General features: G+C 40.0%; 1 protein-coding gene and 2 long non-coding RNA genes across 3 annotated transcripts; 1 reads left to right on the top strand and 2 right to left on the bottom strand.

Moving 5' to 3' along the window:
• Positions 1–1,437: 1,437 nt before the first annotated feature.
• LOC132631286 (uncharacterized) lies at positions 1,438–4,744 on the bottom strand. Its single transcript, XR_009578833.1, has 2 exons — positions 2,663–4,744; positions 1,438–1,758 (listed from the first exon to the last, which is right to left on the bottom strand). It is a non-coding gene; the product is annotated as an uncharacterized LOC132631286 (long non-coding RNA).
• Positions 4,745–6,104: 1,360 nt separating this feature from the next.
• Positions 6,105–9,503, bottom strand: LOC132631285 (uncharacterized). Its single transcript, XR_009578832.1, has 2 exons — positions 7,330–9,503; positions 6,105–6,425 (listed from the first exon to the last, which is right to left on the bottom strand). It is a non-coding gene; the product is annotated as an uncharacterized LOC132631285 (long non-coding RNA).
• A 474-nt stretch (positions 9,504–9,977) lies between these two features.
• Positions 9,978–10,490, top strand: LOC132630860 (uncharacterized). Its single transcript, XM_060346456.1, has one exon. The coding sequence runs from the start codon at positions 9,978–9,980 to the stop codon at positions 10,488–10,490; it is 513 nt and encodes a 170-aa protein (XP_060202439.1).
• Positions 10,491–18,743: the final 8,253 nt, after the last annotated feature.

The raw sequence follows: 18,743 nt of genomic DNA, 5'->3' as shown, positions 1-18,743 counted from the left end.
TTGTTACAAAGGTTTTTGGATGAACACTAATGGCCCTCAAATCAATCATCTCACTTTTGCTGATGATACCATTATGTTTTGTAATGGTAGTAAAAGACCTATCAAAATTTTCATGGATGCCCTATCTGAGTATGAAAATATATCTGGCCAACTCATTAACAATAATAAGAGCTATTTTGCAGTGGGTTATAAGACAAGTCTAAATGCTATCAATAGGATCAAGCAGATTACAGGTATGAGGTTTCAAAAACTTCCAATGAACTATCTAGGGTGCCCCTTTTTCTCTGGTAGAAAGCTCAATGAATACTTCTATGGAGCTGTGCATAAAGTGATCAACAAGATTAAAGGGTGGCATACTAAGTTTTTATCTGCAGGAGGAAGAGCTATTCTTATAAGACATGTTCTCCTTGCCATGCCTATCAACACTCTTACTTTTATTAGTCCTCCAAAAGGTACATTAGAGCTTATTGAGAAATTCAGCAATAGATTCTTTTGGTCAGGGCATGAGAATAGAGACAAACACCACTGGGTGTCTTGGGAGAACCTGTGCTTCCCTCATAATGAAGGTGGTGTCAAAGTTAGAAGATTGAAGGACATCTCTCTCTCTCCTTTAAATCTAAGCCGTAGTGGGCTCTTAGAACCACCAGGTCCCTATGGAGCCAATACATGAACTATAAGTACTTTAGGGATTCTCATCCTAGTACCATGTGCTGGAATAAAGGGGATTCTAAATGTTGGAAAGATCTATGCAATATCAGGAATCAGACTGAAAAGATCATTCGATGGAAAGTAGGCAATGGGGATATATCTTTTTGGTTTGATAACTGGTCTGGACTGGGACCTCTAAACTAGTTATAAAACATTGATACTTCTTATAGTTCTCTTAAAGTTAAGATGGTGCTAAAACGTGGTCTTTGGGACTTGAGTTGTTTATATATTCAGCCCAATACTGAGACAAAAGTCAAGATCTCTAAACTCAATATTATCTTTAATCAAAGAGAAGACAAGCCTATTTGGACCATTAACAATTCAGGGAAATTCTCTTTGGGATCTGCTTGGGAGATCTTAAGACAAAAGAGGATGCCTAATGAAGCTCTTAGTAGGATTTGGCATAAAAATGTTCCCTTTAAGATGCTCTTTCTTATCTGGAGAGTTGTACATGATGGATTACTAACAGATGCAAAGATTGAAAGACTAGGTATCTATTGTCACGACCCAGCCCCGTGGGCCGCGACTGGTGCCCTACTTGGGCACCCAAACGGACATACAAACTAAATCATCTTTTTTAAACAGAGTTGAGAACGAATATTATCAAACGCATTCAAGTATATAGTAGAAGCCGACAAGGCTATATTTCAATATTTAGATAAATTCCAGAAAAATTTCGGCAGAGTTTCCTTTGTTTTACAGACTATCCAAATTAACCCTGCGCACAGATAATACCAACAATGACCACCCAGGGCCAACAAAGCAACATTTAAACATATGCGGACTGGCCGCCGCGGCGAATGGGATCGCCCAAACACAACATATACACGCATCCGTACAGAAAGACCCCAACCCACAAACATGTCTACAGACCTCTAAACAGACCGACGGAATCATATAACGGGACAGGGCCCCGCCGTACCCATGAACGAGAATATATATATACAGTAGTGACAGACTGTACCAAAAGATGGGCTCTGAATAAAAGAGCGCTCCAAATGGCAGAAAAGATATCCTAGACGGACGGATCAGCAAACCTGTCGTCGGTACCTGCGCGGCATGAAAACGCAGCCCCCGAAGAAAGGGGGTCAGTACGAAATATGTACTGAATATGTAAAGCCTGAATTACAGAAACAAAATCATAACTGGTACAGAACGTACAGAAAAAAGTGAGTAGAAAATCCAAAGTATCAAATACATATTTTCAAAACATGCGGAGTGTGTACAGAAACATATGTCACATCAAATCCGGCCCCTGCCAAGGGACTCGGCAAACAGAACGTGGCCACCCTCCCGACGCTGGTGCCACAACACAGAAGAATCAGAATAGGGGCATAACCCCGTAACATAGTATATCATATCAGATGGCCATGGCAAATCATATCATAACATGTGTACATGGCACAGCATACTCCACAAACCCATGTACACGTATACCTGCCCCCTCACATCGGGGCACGGCGAACAATGCAGAGGATTACGCTTGACAACATATCCTGGCCCGGGCTCAGTGTGGGAAACATTGGGGCATCCACGAATAGAGTAGTGAGAAACTAAATGCAGTTAAAATATCATAAATATTTTCAGAGACTCGATGAGGCATATCAATGACAAACCAATTCAATGAAGTCAGACGGGATCATAATAAGTGAGTTTCGGATGTCATAATGAATTACAGAAGCATACCTTTCTGAAGTCGTTCCGAGTGCCAAAACAATTTATAAGACTTAATGAATTATTTAAAACAATTTTTGTACAAAGTTTGGAAATCAATGCTTTCGAAGACATAATTGTTCATACTTCATCACAACATACATAAGAATGCCAAGAAATATATATAAGGATCATAACGTGCTCGGATTTCGAATTTGGAATTTCCTCGAGGCTCGTGATATGATATAGCCTATTGAAAACTAAGGCATGCCAAAAGAAAGAAGGGTTGCGCTTTACATACCTCGTACGCACTCCAAGATATCCAATCTAAAGTAAATTCCAATCTACGCCTCGGGCTCCCCAAGGTCTACAAATATGCCAACGAATATCCAATATTAAACATAGGCACTTAAGCCATTCATTCCAAACTAACAAAAAATTCTACAGAAAATTCGGCAGCACTTCCCCTGTAAATAGGCCATCCCGAGAATTTAACTCGCTCAAAATCAACAGCAACAACCACAATAACCAACCTAGCAACTCCAATAACCAATCCGAAAGACAATATTACATTAATACTCTCTTTTTCATCATTCGACAACTTTCCAAATATTCAATTCAACGGCTTACCTTCAAGCCAACATCAACGCCTATACATTCAAATACTAACCCAAACCCATACTAACAACATTCAAGAACATTCTAAACAATTCACATAATATTTCCAACGATCCAACAATTTCTCCAAATTGGGCCGAAAACAGCCCCTAAACTATAACATAACGATGCCCGAAATTCTAACGAACACTTACAACATACCAAGCAGCCCATATACACTTCTTATGACTTATTTCATGCCATCTTTTCAGCAAATTTCAGGGAAATACAACAGCAGCCACACGACACCACATCATCTATCCATATGTAAGTAAATCACATTATTATCTCTATAATCCTTACAACAACCCACAACAATTTTAACTCCAACTCTAACCATTAAATTCCTTCATTCTCATCACATAATCTATGATTACAACAACCAAAATATTAATTCAAATCAGCCCATCAAATTTCAATTAAAAACAGCCCCTACGGCATTCAACAACATTTCAACAACATTCCAACATTCGTGCAATTCATCTTACCAAGTTACAACTATGCTTCAACATCAAGATACATAATTTCACACATACAATTTACATTTGCATATTCCCCACACGTCCAACTTCATCATCAAACACATAGAAAAATGATCAACTCTTACCTTAACAAGTTGGCTTTTTCCACTTAGCTAGAATTTGTGAAATGAACTAATACTTGTTCTTGTTGCTCCAAATGAATTCTCCACGTTATTATCACCTTCCTAAGGGCTGAAATACCTAGAAAATCTGATTTTTGGATCAACAAATTTGAGCTCCAATTTTGCTAGCCATGGCCGAATGCCATGGCTTATGCTCTCTCTCTCTCTCTAGCTTGTATATCAACGTTTCCTTCACGTATACACCATATTAAACCTTTAATCCAAATTGATAACATGAGTGGGAGGTTGAAATTACCTTTAGCAATCAGAAACTTCAAGAATCTTGTTCCTCTTTCCAGCTGCTTGCTTAACAACACAAAAAAAAACTTAGGCTACAACTTCTCTTTAACTAATATCATGTCAAGGGTCTAGGATTTAGCTTATATGATGGCTCAATTAGAAAGGGGGTTTGGGAGAGAAAATAAGGGTTTTGGATCTGTTTTAGGTCGTGTGAAATGATATAGGGCAAAGTGGTGACTTATCTATTGAGTTTAATGGGCCTCATGGGCCGAAATGTGAGTGTTTGGGTCGGGTCCAAACTTGCTGCCCTGCCAGCCCAACTTGCATCGTCCATATCTCCTTATCCCGATATCATTTTGACGAGCGGTTTGTTGCATTACAAACTAGACTCGATGAACTTCATTTTAGGCTTTTGAAACACCTTAAAACTCCTCATATTCAAGGAGATATGCCTCCTACAATATAGACTAAAATCGGGTCCGAAATTTTACTGAAGTTGTTCCGATTCATTTCGTTTAACTTCTAATCCTCTTCCAACCTTATGTAACCTCTTATGCATACATATACACACTTATATACATCAATAAAAATCCATATACACATCTCGAAGGGCCCAGAGACTCACAATAACCTTAAACATAACTAGAGAACTCACAAAACTTTGACGAAACTCCAATCGCAAAAGTATATTCATATCTTTTGTCCACCCTCTATATCATTACTAATAATCTCAAATACTTTAAAAGGTCACTCGCATTACTTCATATACATACTCATAGCGCGATTCCACACCCTTTAGGTAACCGTGTCGCCTTGGGATACTTAAGGAAACCATGTAAATATAACGATATTCTTACTAACTCGATTAACTTTCCTTGAACCTTCTTAACTCATTCTTTCTTGTTTTAATACAAGTAGCACAGATTATTATGGAGTGTAATATTCTTCCCCCCTTTGGAACATTCGTCCTCGAATGTTACATTAGTGTTGTATAAGCATACTTAACCTTTCACCCTTCCTAGTCAATCTTATCCTTCACAACCTCACAGCCTGTCTTACCAATACATTCGCATCCGTCACAATTCATTTTCCTCTGTACTCTCATCTTAATCATACTACGACTTCTTTTACTATAAACTCGTCATAATTTTTTCCTTGCTTATCAATTCAGTCGGTACCTTACTATAACACTTTATCAAGATTATCCAGCCTTTTTCTAAATCATCTCTTAGTATCATAAACCCTTTCCAAATTATTCTTTTTACCATATCGATATCGACTTCCTAATTACTATTACCATCGATTAGGCAGTCAACTTATTTCTCGAGGTCATCCATATTGGCAAATTATTCAAATCATATCCTTACTATTGACACAACCTTTCAAAACATATTACAAACCTATGTCTCATTCTCTTTTTCTATTTCTGGGAAAATTTGGGCAGAGTTTTTTCTGTACTTCTTACTATCCCAAAACCTCCATGCAGGAAATACCAACAATGCCTCACAGGGACAACATTTATACGTATATACACATCATATCATAGCCACACAGGGCTCCCAATATTAACAACAGTATAAAAGTGATGAACATACCTCGTATGCCCAACTCAAACTGCACCTGTTATACTTTCTCTTTAAATTTTCAACTTTACATTTCAATCGCACATCCATACCTTACTCGACTTATACCTTTCGTACCTTTTCTTACCTGCGTACTTTGAAACTTCCAATATCATCAATCACTTTCTTCTGTCGATGTCGTTCTTCAATTGAAATCAAATGTTAGTATAAAGAATTTCATTTCCTATGACTGGGCTCTATTGCACGATCTTAGATATGAAAGAAAGGTAACACCCTATATGTCCTGTAGCCTCCTGTTTATAGATGTGGTGCACAACACACCGATAAACAAGACTCTACTAGACACGGTCTGTAGACATTCCGAGGACGAACTGCTCTGATACCACTTCTGTCACGACCCAGCCCCGTGGGCCGCGACTGGTGCCCTACTTGGGCACCCAAACGGACATACAAACTAAATCATCTTTTTTAAACAGAGTTGAGAACGAATATTATCAAACGCATTCAAGTATATAGTAGAAGCCGACAAGGCTATATTTCAATATTTAGATAAATTCCAGAAAAATTTCGGCAGAGTTTCCTTTGTTTTACAGACTATCCAAATTAACCCTGCGCACAGATAATACCAACAATGACCACCCAGGGCCAACAAAGCAACATTTAAACATATGCGGACTGGCCGCCGCGGCGAATGGGATCGCCCAAACACAACATATACACGCATCCGTACAGAAAGACCCCAACCCACAAACATGTCTACAGACCTCTAAACAGACCGACGGAATCATATAACGGGACAGGGCCCCGCCGTACCCATGAACGAGAATATATATATACAGTAGTGACAGACTGTACCAAAAGATGGGCTCTGAATAAAAGAGCGCTCCAAATGGCAGAAAAGATATCCTAGACGGACGGATCAGCAAACCTGTCGTCGGTACCTGCGCGGCATGAAAACGCAGCCCCCGAAGAAAGGGGGTCAGTACGAAATATGTACTGAATATGTAAAGCCTGAATTACAGAAACAAAATCATAACTGGTACAGAACGTACAGAAAAAAGTGAGTAGAAAATCCAAAGTATCAAATACATATTTTCAAAACATGCGGAGTGTGTACAGAAACATATGTCACATCAAATCCGGCCCCTGCCAAGGGACTCGGCAAACAGAACGTGGCCACCCTCCCGACGCTGGTGCCACAACACAGAAGAATCAGAATAGGGGCATAACCCCGTAACATAGTATATCATATCAGATGGCCATGGCAAATCATATCATAACATGTGTACATGGCACAGCATACTCCACAAACCCATGTACACGTATACCTGCCCCCTCACATCGGGGCACGGCGAACAATGCAGAGGATTACGCTTGACAACATATCCTGGCCCGGGCTCAGTGTGGGAAACATTGGGGCATCCACGAATAGAGTAGTGAGAAACTAAATGCAGTTAAAATATCATAAATATTTTCAGAGACTCGATGAGGCATATCAATGACAAACCAATTCAATGAAGTCAGACGGGATCATAATAAGTGAGTTTCGGATGTCATAATGAATTACAGAAGCATACCTTTCTGAAGTCGTTCCGAGTGCCAAAACAATTTATAAGACTTAATGAATTATTTAAAACAATTTTTGTACAAAGTTTGGAAATCAATGCTTTCGAAGACATAATTGTTCATACTTCATCACAACATACATAAGAATGCCAAGAAATATATATAAGGATCATAACGTGCTCGGATTTCGAATTTGGAATTTCCTCGAGGCTCGTGATATGATATAGCCTATTGAAAACTAAGGCATGCCAAAAGAAAGAAGGGTTGCGCTTTACATACCTCGTACGCACTCCAAGATATCCAATCTAAAGTAAATTCCAATCTACGCCTCGGGCTCCCCAAGGTCTACAAATATGCCAACGAATATCCAATATTAAACATAGGCACTTAAGCCATTCATTCCAAACTAACAAAAAATTCTACAGAAAATTCGGCAGCACTTCCCCTGTAAATAGGCCATCCCGAGAATTTAACTCGCTCAAAATCAACAGCAACAACCACAATAACCAACCTAGCAACTCCAATAACCAATCCGAAAGACAATATTACATTAATACTCTCTTTTTCATCATTCGACAACTTTCCAAATATTCAATTCAACGGCTTACCTTCAAGCCAACATCAACGCCTATACATTCAAATACTAACCCAAACCCATACTAACAACATTCAAGAACATTCTAAACAATTCACATAATATTTCCAACGATCCAACAATTTCTCCAAATTGGGCCGAAAACAGCCCCTAAACTATAACATAACGATGCCCGAAATTCTAACGAACACTTACAACATACCAAGCAGCCCATATACACTTCTTATGACTTATTTCATGCCATCTTTTCAGCAAATTTCAGGGAAATACAACAGCAGCCACACGACACCACATCATCTATCCATATGTAAGTAAATCACATTATTATCTCTATAATCCTTACAACAACCCACAACAATTTTAACTCCAACTCTAACCATTAAATTCCTTCATTCTCATCACATAATCTATGATTACAACAACCAAAATATTAATTCAAATCAGCCCATCAAATTTCAATTAAAAACAGCCCCTACGGCATTCAACAACATTTCAACAACATTCCAACATTCGTGCAATTCATCTTACCAAGTTACAACTATGCTTCAACATCAAGATACATAATTTCACACATACAATTTACATTTGCATATTCCCCACACGTCCAACTTCATCATCAAACACATAGAAAAATGATCAACTCTTACCTTAACAAGTTGGCTTTTTCCACTTAGCTAGAATTTGTGAAATGAACTAATACTTGTTCTTGTTGCTCCAAATGAATTCTCCACGTTATTATCACCTTCCTAAGGGCTGAAATACCTAGAAAATCTGATTTTTGGATCAACAAATTTGAGCTCCAATTTTGCTAGCCATGGCCGAATGCCATGGCTTATGCTCTCTCTCTCTCTCTAGCTTGTATATCAACGTTTCCTTCACGTATACACCATATTAAACCTTTAATCCAAATTGATAACATGAGTGGGAGGTTGAAATTACCTTTAGCAATCAGAAACTTCAAGAATCTTGTTCCTCTTTCCAGCTGCTTGCTTAACAACACAAAAAAAAACTTAGGCTACAACTTCTCTTTAACTAATATCATGTCAAGGGTCTAGGATTTAGCTTATATGATGGCTCAATTAGAAAGGGGGTTTGGGAGAGAAAATAAGGGTTTTGGATCTGTTTTAGGTCGTGTGAAATGATATAGGGCAAAGTGGTGACTTATCTATTGAGTTTAATGGGCCTCATGGGCCGAAATGTGAGTGTTTGGGTCGGGTCCAAACTTGCTGCCCTGCCAGCCCAACTTGCATCGTCCATATCTCCTTATCCCGATATCATTTTGACGAGCGGTTTGTTGCATTACAAACTAGACTCGATGAACTTCATTTTAGGCTTTTGAAACACCTTAAAACTCCTCATATTCAAGGAGATATGCCTCCTACAATATAGACTAAAATCGGGTCCGAAATTTTACTGAAGTTGTTCCGATTCATTTCGTTTAACTTCTAATCCTCTTCCAACCTTATGTAACCTCTTATGCATACATATACACACTTATATACATCAATAAAAATCCATATACACATCTCGAAGGGCCCAGAGACTCACAATAACCTTAAACATAACTAGAGAACTCACAAAACTTTGACGAAACTCCAATCGCAAAAGTATATTCATATCTTTTGTCCACCCTCTATATCATTACTAATAATCTCAAATACTTTAAAAGGTCACTCGCATTACTTCATATACATACTCATAGCGCGATTCCACACCCTTTAGGTAACCGTGTCGCCTTGGGATACTTAAGGAAACCATGTAAATATAACGATATTCTTACTAACTCGATTAACTTTCCTTGAACCTTCTTAACTCATTCTTTCTTGTTTTAATACAAGTAGCACAGATTATTATGGAGTGTAACATCTATAGTGAACCTGGATGCTATTGCTGTGAGGACCAGGCTGATTCTACCAGGAAAGCGGGTGTGGATCACTTGTTTTCTTCAGGTGATCATGCTAGAAAGGTTTGGAGCATTTTTGCAGGTGCCTTAGGGATCCAATACAAAAATTTGCCTCTCAAAATTATTCTACACAATTGGTGGAATCTCAAGACTTCAAATCCTATAGCTGCTTTTGTGATCAAAATCCTGCCTCCTATTATTTGTCGGGAAATATGGAGGTCTAGGTATAACTTCAAGTATGATGAAATCAAACCTTCAATTCAAGTCATAAAAACTAACATTCTCTTGTTTGTTTTGCAGGTTACATAGAAATTATTCAAAAGAGCTTGGATAGGGAATACCTGGTCAAGTCTGTACAGAACCATGGAAGCTGCTACTCATTAGAAATTTTCAATACCAGTGAATTGGCTCAAACCCCCCACTAGGACCATGAAACTCAATAGTGATGGAAGCTGTATAGAGGGGCAATGTGGAGGGGAAGGACTGGTCAGAGATCACAATGGGAAATTCATTTTTGCCTACACTGTAAACATGGGAACTGGCACAAGTAACAATGCTGAAGCTGCTGCACTGCTATATGGTTTGGAGTGGTGTGCCAACAAAGGATTTGGAATAGTTTTGGGGGAGACTGGCTCTCTACTGCTTGCAAAGTGCATTAAAAGGGAACAGAAACCACCCTGGAAGATTTCCACAGAAGTAGAAGACATTCAGAGGGTAGTTGAAGTTCATGGATTCAACATCAGTCATTGTTTTAGAGAAGCCAACAAACCTGCTGATAAACTGGCTGACTTGAGTCACAGCACTGTTGGAATCCAAACTTTCAACTCTTTTTCTGAGTTGCCTAGACATGTTAGTGGCTTAATAAACTTAGATACTTGGAACATGCCAAGCTTTAAGGTAAAACCTGTCAAGCCTGCTCTTTTTGTTTTTAATCCACCTTAGTGGATAAAACTACTTAAGTAGAGTCATAGCACCTCTGTCTACTGCTATGACTACACAAGTTTTTGGGAGCTAACTTAGATTATGATTATCCTAGATAGTCTCATCTCAATGATCATGTAAAAGTTTGAATGCCAAACTCAATATGTACTTTTTGCACATCAATGATCAAAAGAGACAATTAAAATAAAAAATAAAATAAAAAAGAAAGAAAGAATAAGGGGCTTAAAATACTCAAATTAAACAAACAAAATAAAATGTCTCGGGACCTTAATAGGAGCCATGAGTCCCATGGGATAAAACAAAATAATTCTAGTATTGTGGCGCTATATTTGTGCTTCAAACAAGATCTAGAAAATTTCACATTTGCCTGATGTAATGCCTGTGGGCTGTGCGATGCACAAAGTGTCCGTTGGCCAAGATATTCACTAAATGTTAAAGAGATTTCTGGGGGAGAGAAAGTATATCAACTCTACCCTTGAGGTAATTTTGAAAGAGAAAGCAGGTCAAGGTTAAATCCCTAACCCTAGAGTAAGTAGGCATTTGGCCATAAAAATCAAATATTATTTTACTTTATTTAGAATTTTTGAAGTTGAAGTTAAACATAGAGTTGTATTTGGTTATAGTTTCGAAAAATTAGTAATATTTAAATATGGATGTTTGAATGTACCTTTTCTAATATGATTTACCAGAAATTTAAAAAATATGATTTTACACCCCCCCCCCCCCCCCCAAAACAAAAACCCCCAAATTTCTAAGAACTAGCAAAATCGTCCAACTTGATCAATTTACCTGAATTTGCCATCCTTATTATTTTCTTCTTCTAACCAAACAACATTTGTCAGCTCTAATCCTTATATCTTATGCAATTTATAAACACCACATTCATTAACTCTAATGCTTTTTTTTTTTTTTTCACACTGATAAACTCCCAAAAAGTGTCATGTTTTTTCTGTGAAGTTTAGAATATTGGGTAATTGGTAGTAGAGCATGCAACAATCTAAGTTGGTGGCTGATATAAATGAGGTCATTTCTATAAAAATAAAAAAGGTCAGGTTACAATTTGAAAAAGATAAAATAAATGCAATGGTCCAAAACTGAAAGTGAAAAAAAAGTGAAAATAGGGTTTTAGGTGTTTACGACCAAATTTCAAATACAACTTCAAGTTGTATTTGGAATTTTCCTGGTCAAACACTGATTTTCAAATAAAGTGAAAAAAGTAAATAATTCCCATGGTCAAACGGGTCCTTAATATATAATTGTTGTGGTTTGGCTAGCCGACTTCATCTCTAGAATTTAGTTACTGTCACGACCTATTTTGCCTAAGCCGTGCGGGCACTTACCTTCCCTCTTCGGTAAGCAAACTCTCAACCCAACAATAAATAAAGTCACAAAACATAACTAATCAAGCTGAAAAGAATAGATAAGTAAGTCTCACGATATATATATATAGTAGAATACTACGGAATAATAACAATACCCCCAAGGTCTAGTTTGAATAATACAAGAGCATCTACAAGGGAAATAATACAAGTCTTGAATAGTAATACATAAAGTGTCTATGTCTCTGAATAGGATAGGACATAAAGATAGAGAAGTCTTCAAGGCAGCGGACGACCATGTTCACCCTGGAAACTCAAAGATAAAGCTGAAGCGACTATCAGCCACGTGTCACGAAGTGGATCCAACCTAATACTCTATTTTCATAAAAGAATGCAGCAAATGCAGGTTAGTACAAAACAATAGTACTGATAGGTATCATCGATCGACTAAGCATAGCTAACACAATTTAGATAATAAGGCAGATAGGTAGACAAACCAACAAGTACAAATCAAATATAATAGGAACCAAGTACATGTCATTGCCTAAGTAAAGCATCTAATCCCAATTGTGCAAAGTCTGAATGTATTAAGTCCGAATCCAACATCACAAGTACAACACCAAAACATCTCCAAATTAACCATAATGCAATGCAATAGTGTATGAATGCAATACAATGCCATGCAAATGCTGTGTACACATGTACTCCAGACAAAAATATCGACATCTCGGTAGCACAACCCAGTGTGACTCGCGAAGTATAAGTGCCACCCGTCTTGGATCTTTGCCCAACAGACATACGGGACCCCGGATCTTTGCCTACTGGGGATTCTCACCGGCACCACTCTAGGGGACCTGCAAAGTCCATGCACTCACTCAATCAGCGATTCCGGAACTAACATCGAAGATCGGCCATCTCACGTTACTCAAGTAAAAACTGAGCCTAGCTCATCAAGGTGTTTCATCAAATATCATCAGTATCTCAACAGTGTATCATGAAAATGACTGTGCGTGCAATGCATGTATTAACATCTATAATCATGCTCAATATCACAAGTACCAACAATGGGTACGCCAATAATATATCTGAATCACAAATACCAACAGTGAGCATGCCAACAATATAACTGAATCACAAGTACCAACAGTGGGTACGCCAACAATATCGAAATCAAGATGATAAAACAGAATCCAACATCTCTCAATAACTCGGGGCATCAAGCCAACACAATAGAACAATCTAATCACAACATAACAAGGTGGCTAGCCCCAAACACACAACAGGGCCCAACCTAAGGCAATATCCAACCCAACTTCATATGCGCTTCGCTATACGAAGTCTCACCAAGGGAAGCCATAACCTACCTGGATGGCCGAACCACAACACCAACAACTTACTCCTTTGCCTTCCTTTTTGCTGAACCTCAGAACCAAGGTAGTCTAAGCATAATCGAAATCTAGATTAAAAATCATAAAGAATGATACTAGTATTGCTACCATTCTATTTAGGTCAATTCTGACCCTAGAAATTGGGAAAATGGGCCCATAAGGGCAAAACGGGAAATTCAGAAGCAAAATATCAAATTAAGCACTAGATGATCATAACCCAACTACTAATTGCTAAATTAACTCATAGATTTACCCAATTTCGAATTTGAAACAAAACCCCCAATTTGGGTATAAACCTTGACTTTTTGATTCCGAAATTCAACACTAGAAATGAAAGATATATGATTATCAAGGTTAGATTCATCAAAATCTAACATAAATCCCATCAATTTCATCATTTATTAGCCTAGAGAATAAGTTAATCAAAACCCACATTCATCTTCCATCACTAAGCAATTATTAAAGGAAAAGGGGAATCTATGATGATTATGATCAATGGAATAATAAAGGAATTAACAAGGTTTACCTCCAAGAATGTTCTCCAAATATCTCCAAGAATAGTCCCCAAAGCTCTAATTTCGAAGTGGAAATAAATGAGGGTCTAAAGTATTATTTAAATCACACTTAATGAAATAACAGGCCCATTGCCGTCACGGCGGCACCGCTACAACGCCCATCAGGCCACCGTGGTTGTCTGGCCAAGATACACAACACACTGCAAAAGCGGTGCCGCCATATCGGGCACCAGGTACCAGAATTCCCCCAATTTTCTAAGTCCTAATCGAAATCTCGAGCCATTCCCGAGGCCATCTGCACACAAACTACATACACAGACCCACACAAAAATAAGCTACGAATGCGCTCGTGGCCTCGGAATTCCCAATAGAGGTCTCATTGACCGAGTCAACCCTCGATGCCTTAATTCTAATTTCCCAACCCAAGTCCCAAAATGCATTTGAGTGCATTGGGAACCGAACCAAACACATACACACAAGTTCTAAACGACCATCCGGACCTTTCGGAATTGACGAAATTCTAAAAAAGATCCGTTTACCCAAAAGTAAACTTTGGGTCAACTATTTTTCACTTTAAGCCTATATTTCACAAAAGTTTCCCGAATCCGGTATAAACACCTCGGGAAGTGTGCCAACAATCCCCTCGGGTAAAAAAAAGAGCTAATCAATGCTCGAGAAAGGGCAAAAATGCCAAAAAGACTATAACGACCAAACGGGTCGTTACATCAGATACCAATTAAACCGTCGCTTGTCCTCGAGTGAATAAGAGAAAAGAAGCGGGGAAATACCTGAATCAGTAAACAACTGAGGATATCGGCTATGCATGTCGGACTCGGTCTCCCAAGTAGCCTCCTCGACAGGACGGTGCTTCCATTGCACCTTCACAGAAGCAATCTCCTTCGACCTCAACTTTCGAACCTGCTTATCCAAGATCGCGATAAGGTCTTCCTCATAAGTCAAATTCTCATCAGGCAATATAGAATCCCAACGAACAATGTAGGTACCGTCAGCATGGTACTTCTTCAGCATCAAAACGTGAAAAACAGATGAACTCCCGGCAAGCCTAGCGGCAAAGCCAACTCATAAGATACATCACCCATACGGTCAACAATCTCAAACGGATCAATATACCTGGGGCTCAACTTTCCCCTCTTACCAGACCTCATAACAACCTTCATGGGTGAAACCTTCAATAGAACCTGGTCACCAATAGCAAACTCCAAATCCCAGACCTTCTGGTCCGCACACATATTTTGCCGACTCTGAGCTGCCAAAAGCTTGGCCTGAATAACTCTCACTCTATCAAGAGACTCTCTCAACAAATCTGTACTCCAAGGTCGAGCCTCAAACCCATCAAACCAACCAATCGGAGATCTATATCTCCAACCATACAAAGCCTCAAAAGGCGTCATACCAACACTCGAATGATAACTGTTATTGTACACAAACTCCACCAATGGTAAATGCTGATCCCAATGACCACTAAAATCAATAACACACGCTCTTAACATGTCCTCGAGCACCTGAATGATCCGCTCGGACTAGCCATCGGTTTGGCGATGAAAGGTTGTACTAAGATCCAATCAGGTACCCAACTCCTTATGAAACACCTTCCAAAAATGAAAAGTGAAAATAGTATCCCGATCGGATACGACAGAAATAGGAACCCCATGCAATCTCACAATATCTCAAATGTACATCTTGGCTAACTTCTCCGCGGTATAGGAAACCTGAACTGGAACAAAGTGAGCGGACTTAGTCAACTGATCAACTATCACCCAAATAGAATCAAACTTGCCAAGGGTCTTCGGAAGACCCGTGACAAAATCCATGGTAATCCTCTCCCACTTCCACTCGGGAATGGGCATCCTCTGAAGCACCCTACCGGGTCGCTGGTGCTCATACTTTTCCTGCTGACAATTCCCACACTTAGCCACAAAATCAACTATATCTCTCTTCATCCGACGCCACCAATAGTGCTTCCTCAAATCACGGTACATCTTAGTCACCCCTGGATGAATGGAATAACGAGAACTATGAGCCTCAGATAAGATCAACTTAATCAAATCACCAACACGATGAACGCACACGCGTTCTCTAATCCTCAGAATGCCCTCAGAATCAATCACGCCCTCCTTGGCCTCACCTCTTAAAACTCTATCTCGAATCTTGCTCAACTGAGCATCCTCAAGCTGATGAGTCCTGATCCGATCCAACAAACACGACCTCGCCTCTATACAAGCCAAAATCCCACCCGAGGCTGAAATATCAAGACGAATGAAACTGCTGGCCAGAGTCTGAACCTCTATGGCCAACGGATGCCTAGAAGCAATCAATCAAGAAAAACTCTCCATACCCCATACTCATTGCCTTGCGACTCAAGGCATCAGTCACCATATTGGCTTTCGTGGGATGATATAGAATAGAGATGTCATAGCCCTTCAGGAGCTCCATCTATCAGCGCTGCCTGAAATTAAGATCTCTCTGGGTAAACACATGCTGAAGATTACGGTGATCGGTGAAAACCTCACAATGAACACTGTACAAATAATGCCTCTAAATCTTCAAAGCGAAGACCACTGCCAACAACTCCAAATCATGGGTAGGGTAATTCTTCTCATGAACCTTCAACTGATGGGAAGCATAAGCTATCACTATGCTCCCTTGCATCAATACAGCACCCAAGCCTATACGGGAGGCATCAGAATAGATAGCGAAATCCTTACCGTCCATGGGTAATGCTAAGATCGGGGCTGTAGTCAAAAGAAGGTTGAACTTTTGAAAGCTCTCCTCACAATTATCTATCCACTGGAAGGGAACATCCTTTTGAGTCAATCTGGTCAAGGATGAAGCAATAGCAGCAAAACCCTTCACAAAGCGACGGTAATAACTGGCCAAACCCATAAAACTACGAATCTCAGTAACAGTGGTGGGCCTCGTCCAACCCCTCACAGCCTCAATCTTCTGTGGTTCAACCATAATCCCATCCTTAGACACAACATGGCCTAAGAATGCTATAGACTCCAACCAGAACTCACTTAGAAAACTTAGCAAACAGGCTATGTTTCTTCAACAACCCAAGAACAGAACGAAGATGGCTCTCATGCTCCTCTCTACTCTTGGAATACACCAAGATGTCATCAATAAAGAGAATCACAAAGGAATCAAGGAACAACATAAATATGCCATTTATCAAGGTCATAAATGCAGCCGGTGCCCAAAAGACATCACTAGAAACTTATAGTGGCCATATCTCGTCTGAAATGCTATCTACGGAATATCCTCCGCCCTAATTTTCAACTCGTGATAGCCGCAACGCAAATCAATCTTTGAAAACAACGAAGCACCCTAAAGCTGGTCAAACAAATCATCACTACGAGGCATAAGGCAATTGTTCCGAATAGTAACCTTATTCAACTGGCTGTAATCAATACACATCCTTATGGTCCCATCTTTCTTCTTCACAAATAACACAGGAGCACCCCAAGAGGAGACGCTCGGTCTAATGAACCCCTTGCTCAATAAATCATGTAACTGCTCCTTAAGCTCTCATAACTCAGCAGGTGCCATCCGATATGGCGGAATAGAATTAGGATGAGTGCCCGGATCCAAGTCAATACAGAAGTCAATGTCCCGATCGGGTGGCATACCCGGCATATCCGACGGGAATACCTCCACGAACTCGCTCACAATAAAGGCTACTCAAGGGGTGGAGATGTAATGGTCGTATCACAAACATGAGCCAAATAAGCTAGACACCCCTTACTTACAAACTTCTTCGCCCAAAAAAAGGAAATGATCTTCTTCTGAGCGGGACTAGGAGTACCTCTCCACTCAAGCATAGGAATGCCCGGCATGGCTAAGGTGACTGTCTTGGCGTGACAGTTCAAGATCGCGTAATAAGGAGAAAGCCAGGACATACCCAATATAATATCAAAGTCAACCATTTCGAGAATCATCAAATCTACCTAAGTATCATACCCCATAAAAGTAACCAAACAAGACTGATAAACTAGATCAACAATCACAGAATCTCCGATCGGAGTAGACACATGAACATGTATATCTATGCTATCACAAGGCAAATCCCAACCAAAGCCATGAAATGCAGATACATACAAATAGGTGGATCCAGGATCAAATAACACAGATGTTGCTCTATGACAGACAGAAATGGTACCTGAAATCACAGCATCTGAGGCCTCTGCCTCGGGCCTACCAGGAAATGAGTAACAATGGGCTCCACCACGCCCAGTCTGAGATCCCCCTCTCGTACTTCAGAACCACCTTTAGCTGGCTGGGAACCACCTCTAGAACCATGGGAAGTGCCGTATCCTGACTAAGCACCGCCTTTCTGAGAAGTCCCACCATGACCACCAGATGATGTCAGAGTCCTCAAAGGCTGATAATCTCGCCTGAGTCGGGGACATATCCTAACAGCATGCCCAACCTCTCTAAAGAATAACAGGTAATAAGAGACAGATGCTGATACACAGAAGCTGAGGACCCATATGAGGCAGCCCTGTCTACTGGTCTGGAGAACGAACTCTCAGGAGCTCTCTGCCTAGACGGCTCACTAGGGGAAGCCTGTAACGTTGAATGCACATGACGGCCGAAATATGGCTGATGCGACCTCGAAAACTGACCGGCGCCCCTCGAAGCAGAACCACCATAACTACCATTCTGACGTGGCCTCTTGTACCACCACCAAAAGCACGGGCCATAGCCCCCTCAACCATAGAAGCATGCTGGATAATGGACTAGAAGGAAGCCCCTATAGACAAGGAAACTGTAAAGAGCCCACTAGTCCCCTAACAAAATGCTTGATCGTATCGACCTCAGTAGGGATCAACGGGCCAGATATAGGAAATGGGTCACATAGGACTCCAAAGATATGCCCCTCTACTCAAGATGCAAAAAATCCTCCCTGTGCGCCTCTCGCAAAGACCGGGGCACATACTTCTCAAGAAAGGCCCGGTAGAATTGCGTCCAAGTCAAAGGAGGGGAACCCTCAGGTCTACACGCCACGAA

This window comes from Lycium barbarum, chromosome 3, assembly GCF_019175385.1.
Source record: "Lycium barbarum isolate Lr01 chromosome 3, ASM1917538v2, whole genome shotgun sequence".
NCBI lineage: Eukaryota > Viridiplantae > Streptophyta > Magnoliopsida > Solanales > Solanaceae > Lycium > Lycium barbarum.
The sequence above is the reverse complement of the archived record's forward strand: the minus strand, read 5'-3'. Positions and strand labels throughout refer to the sequence as shown.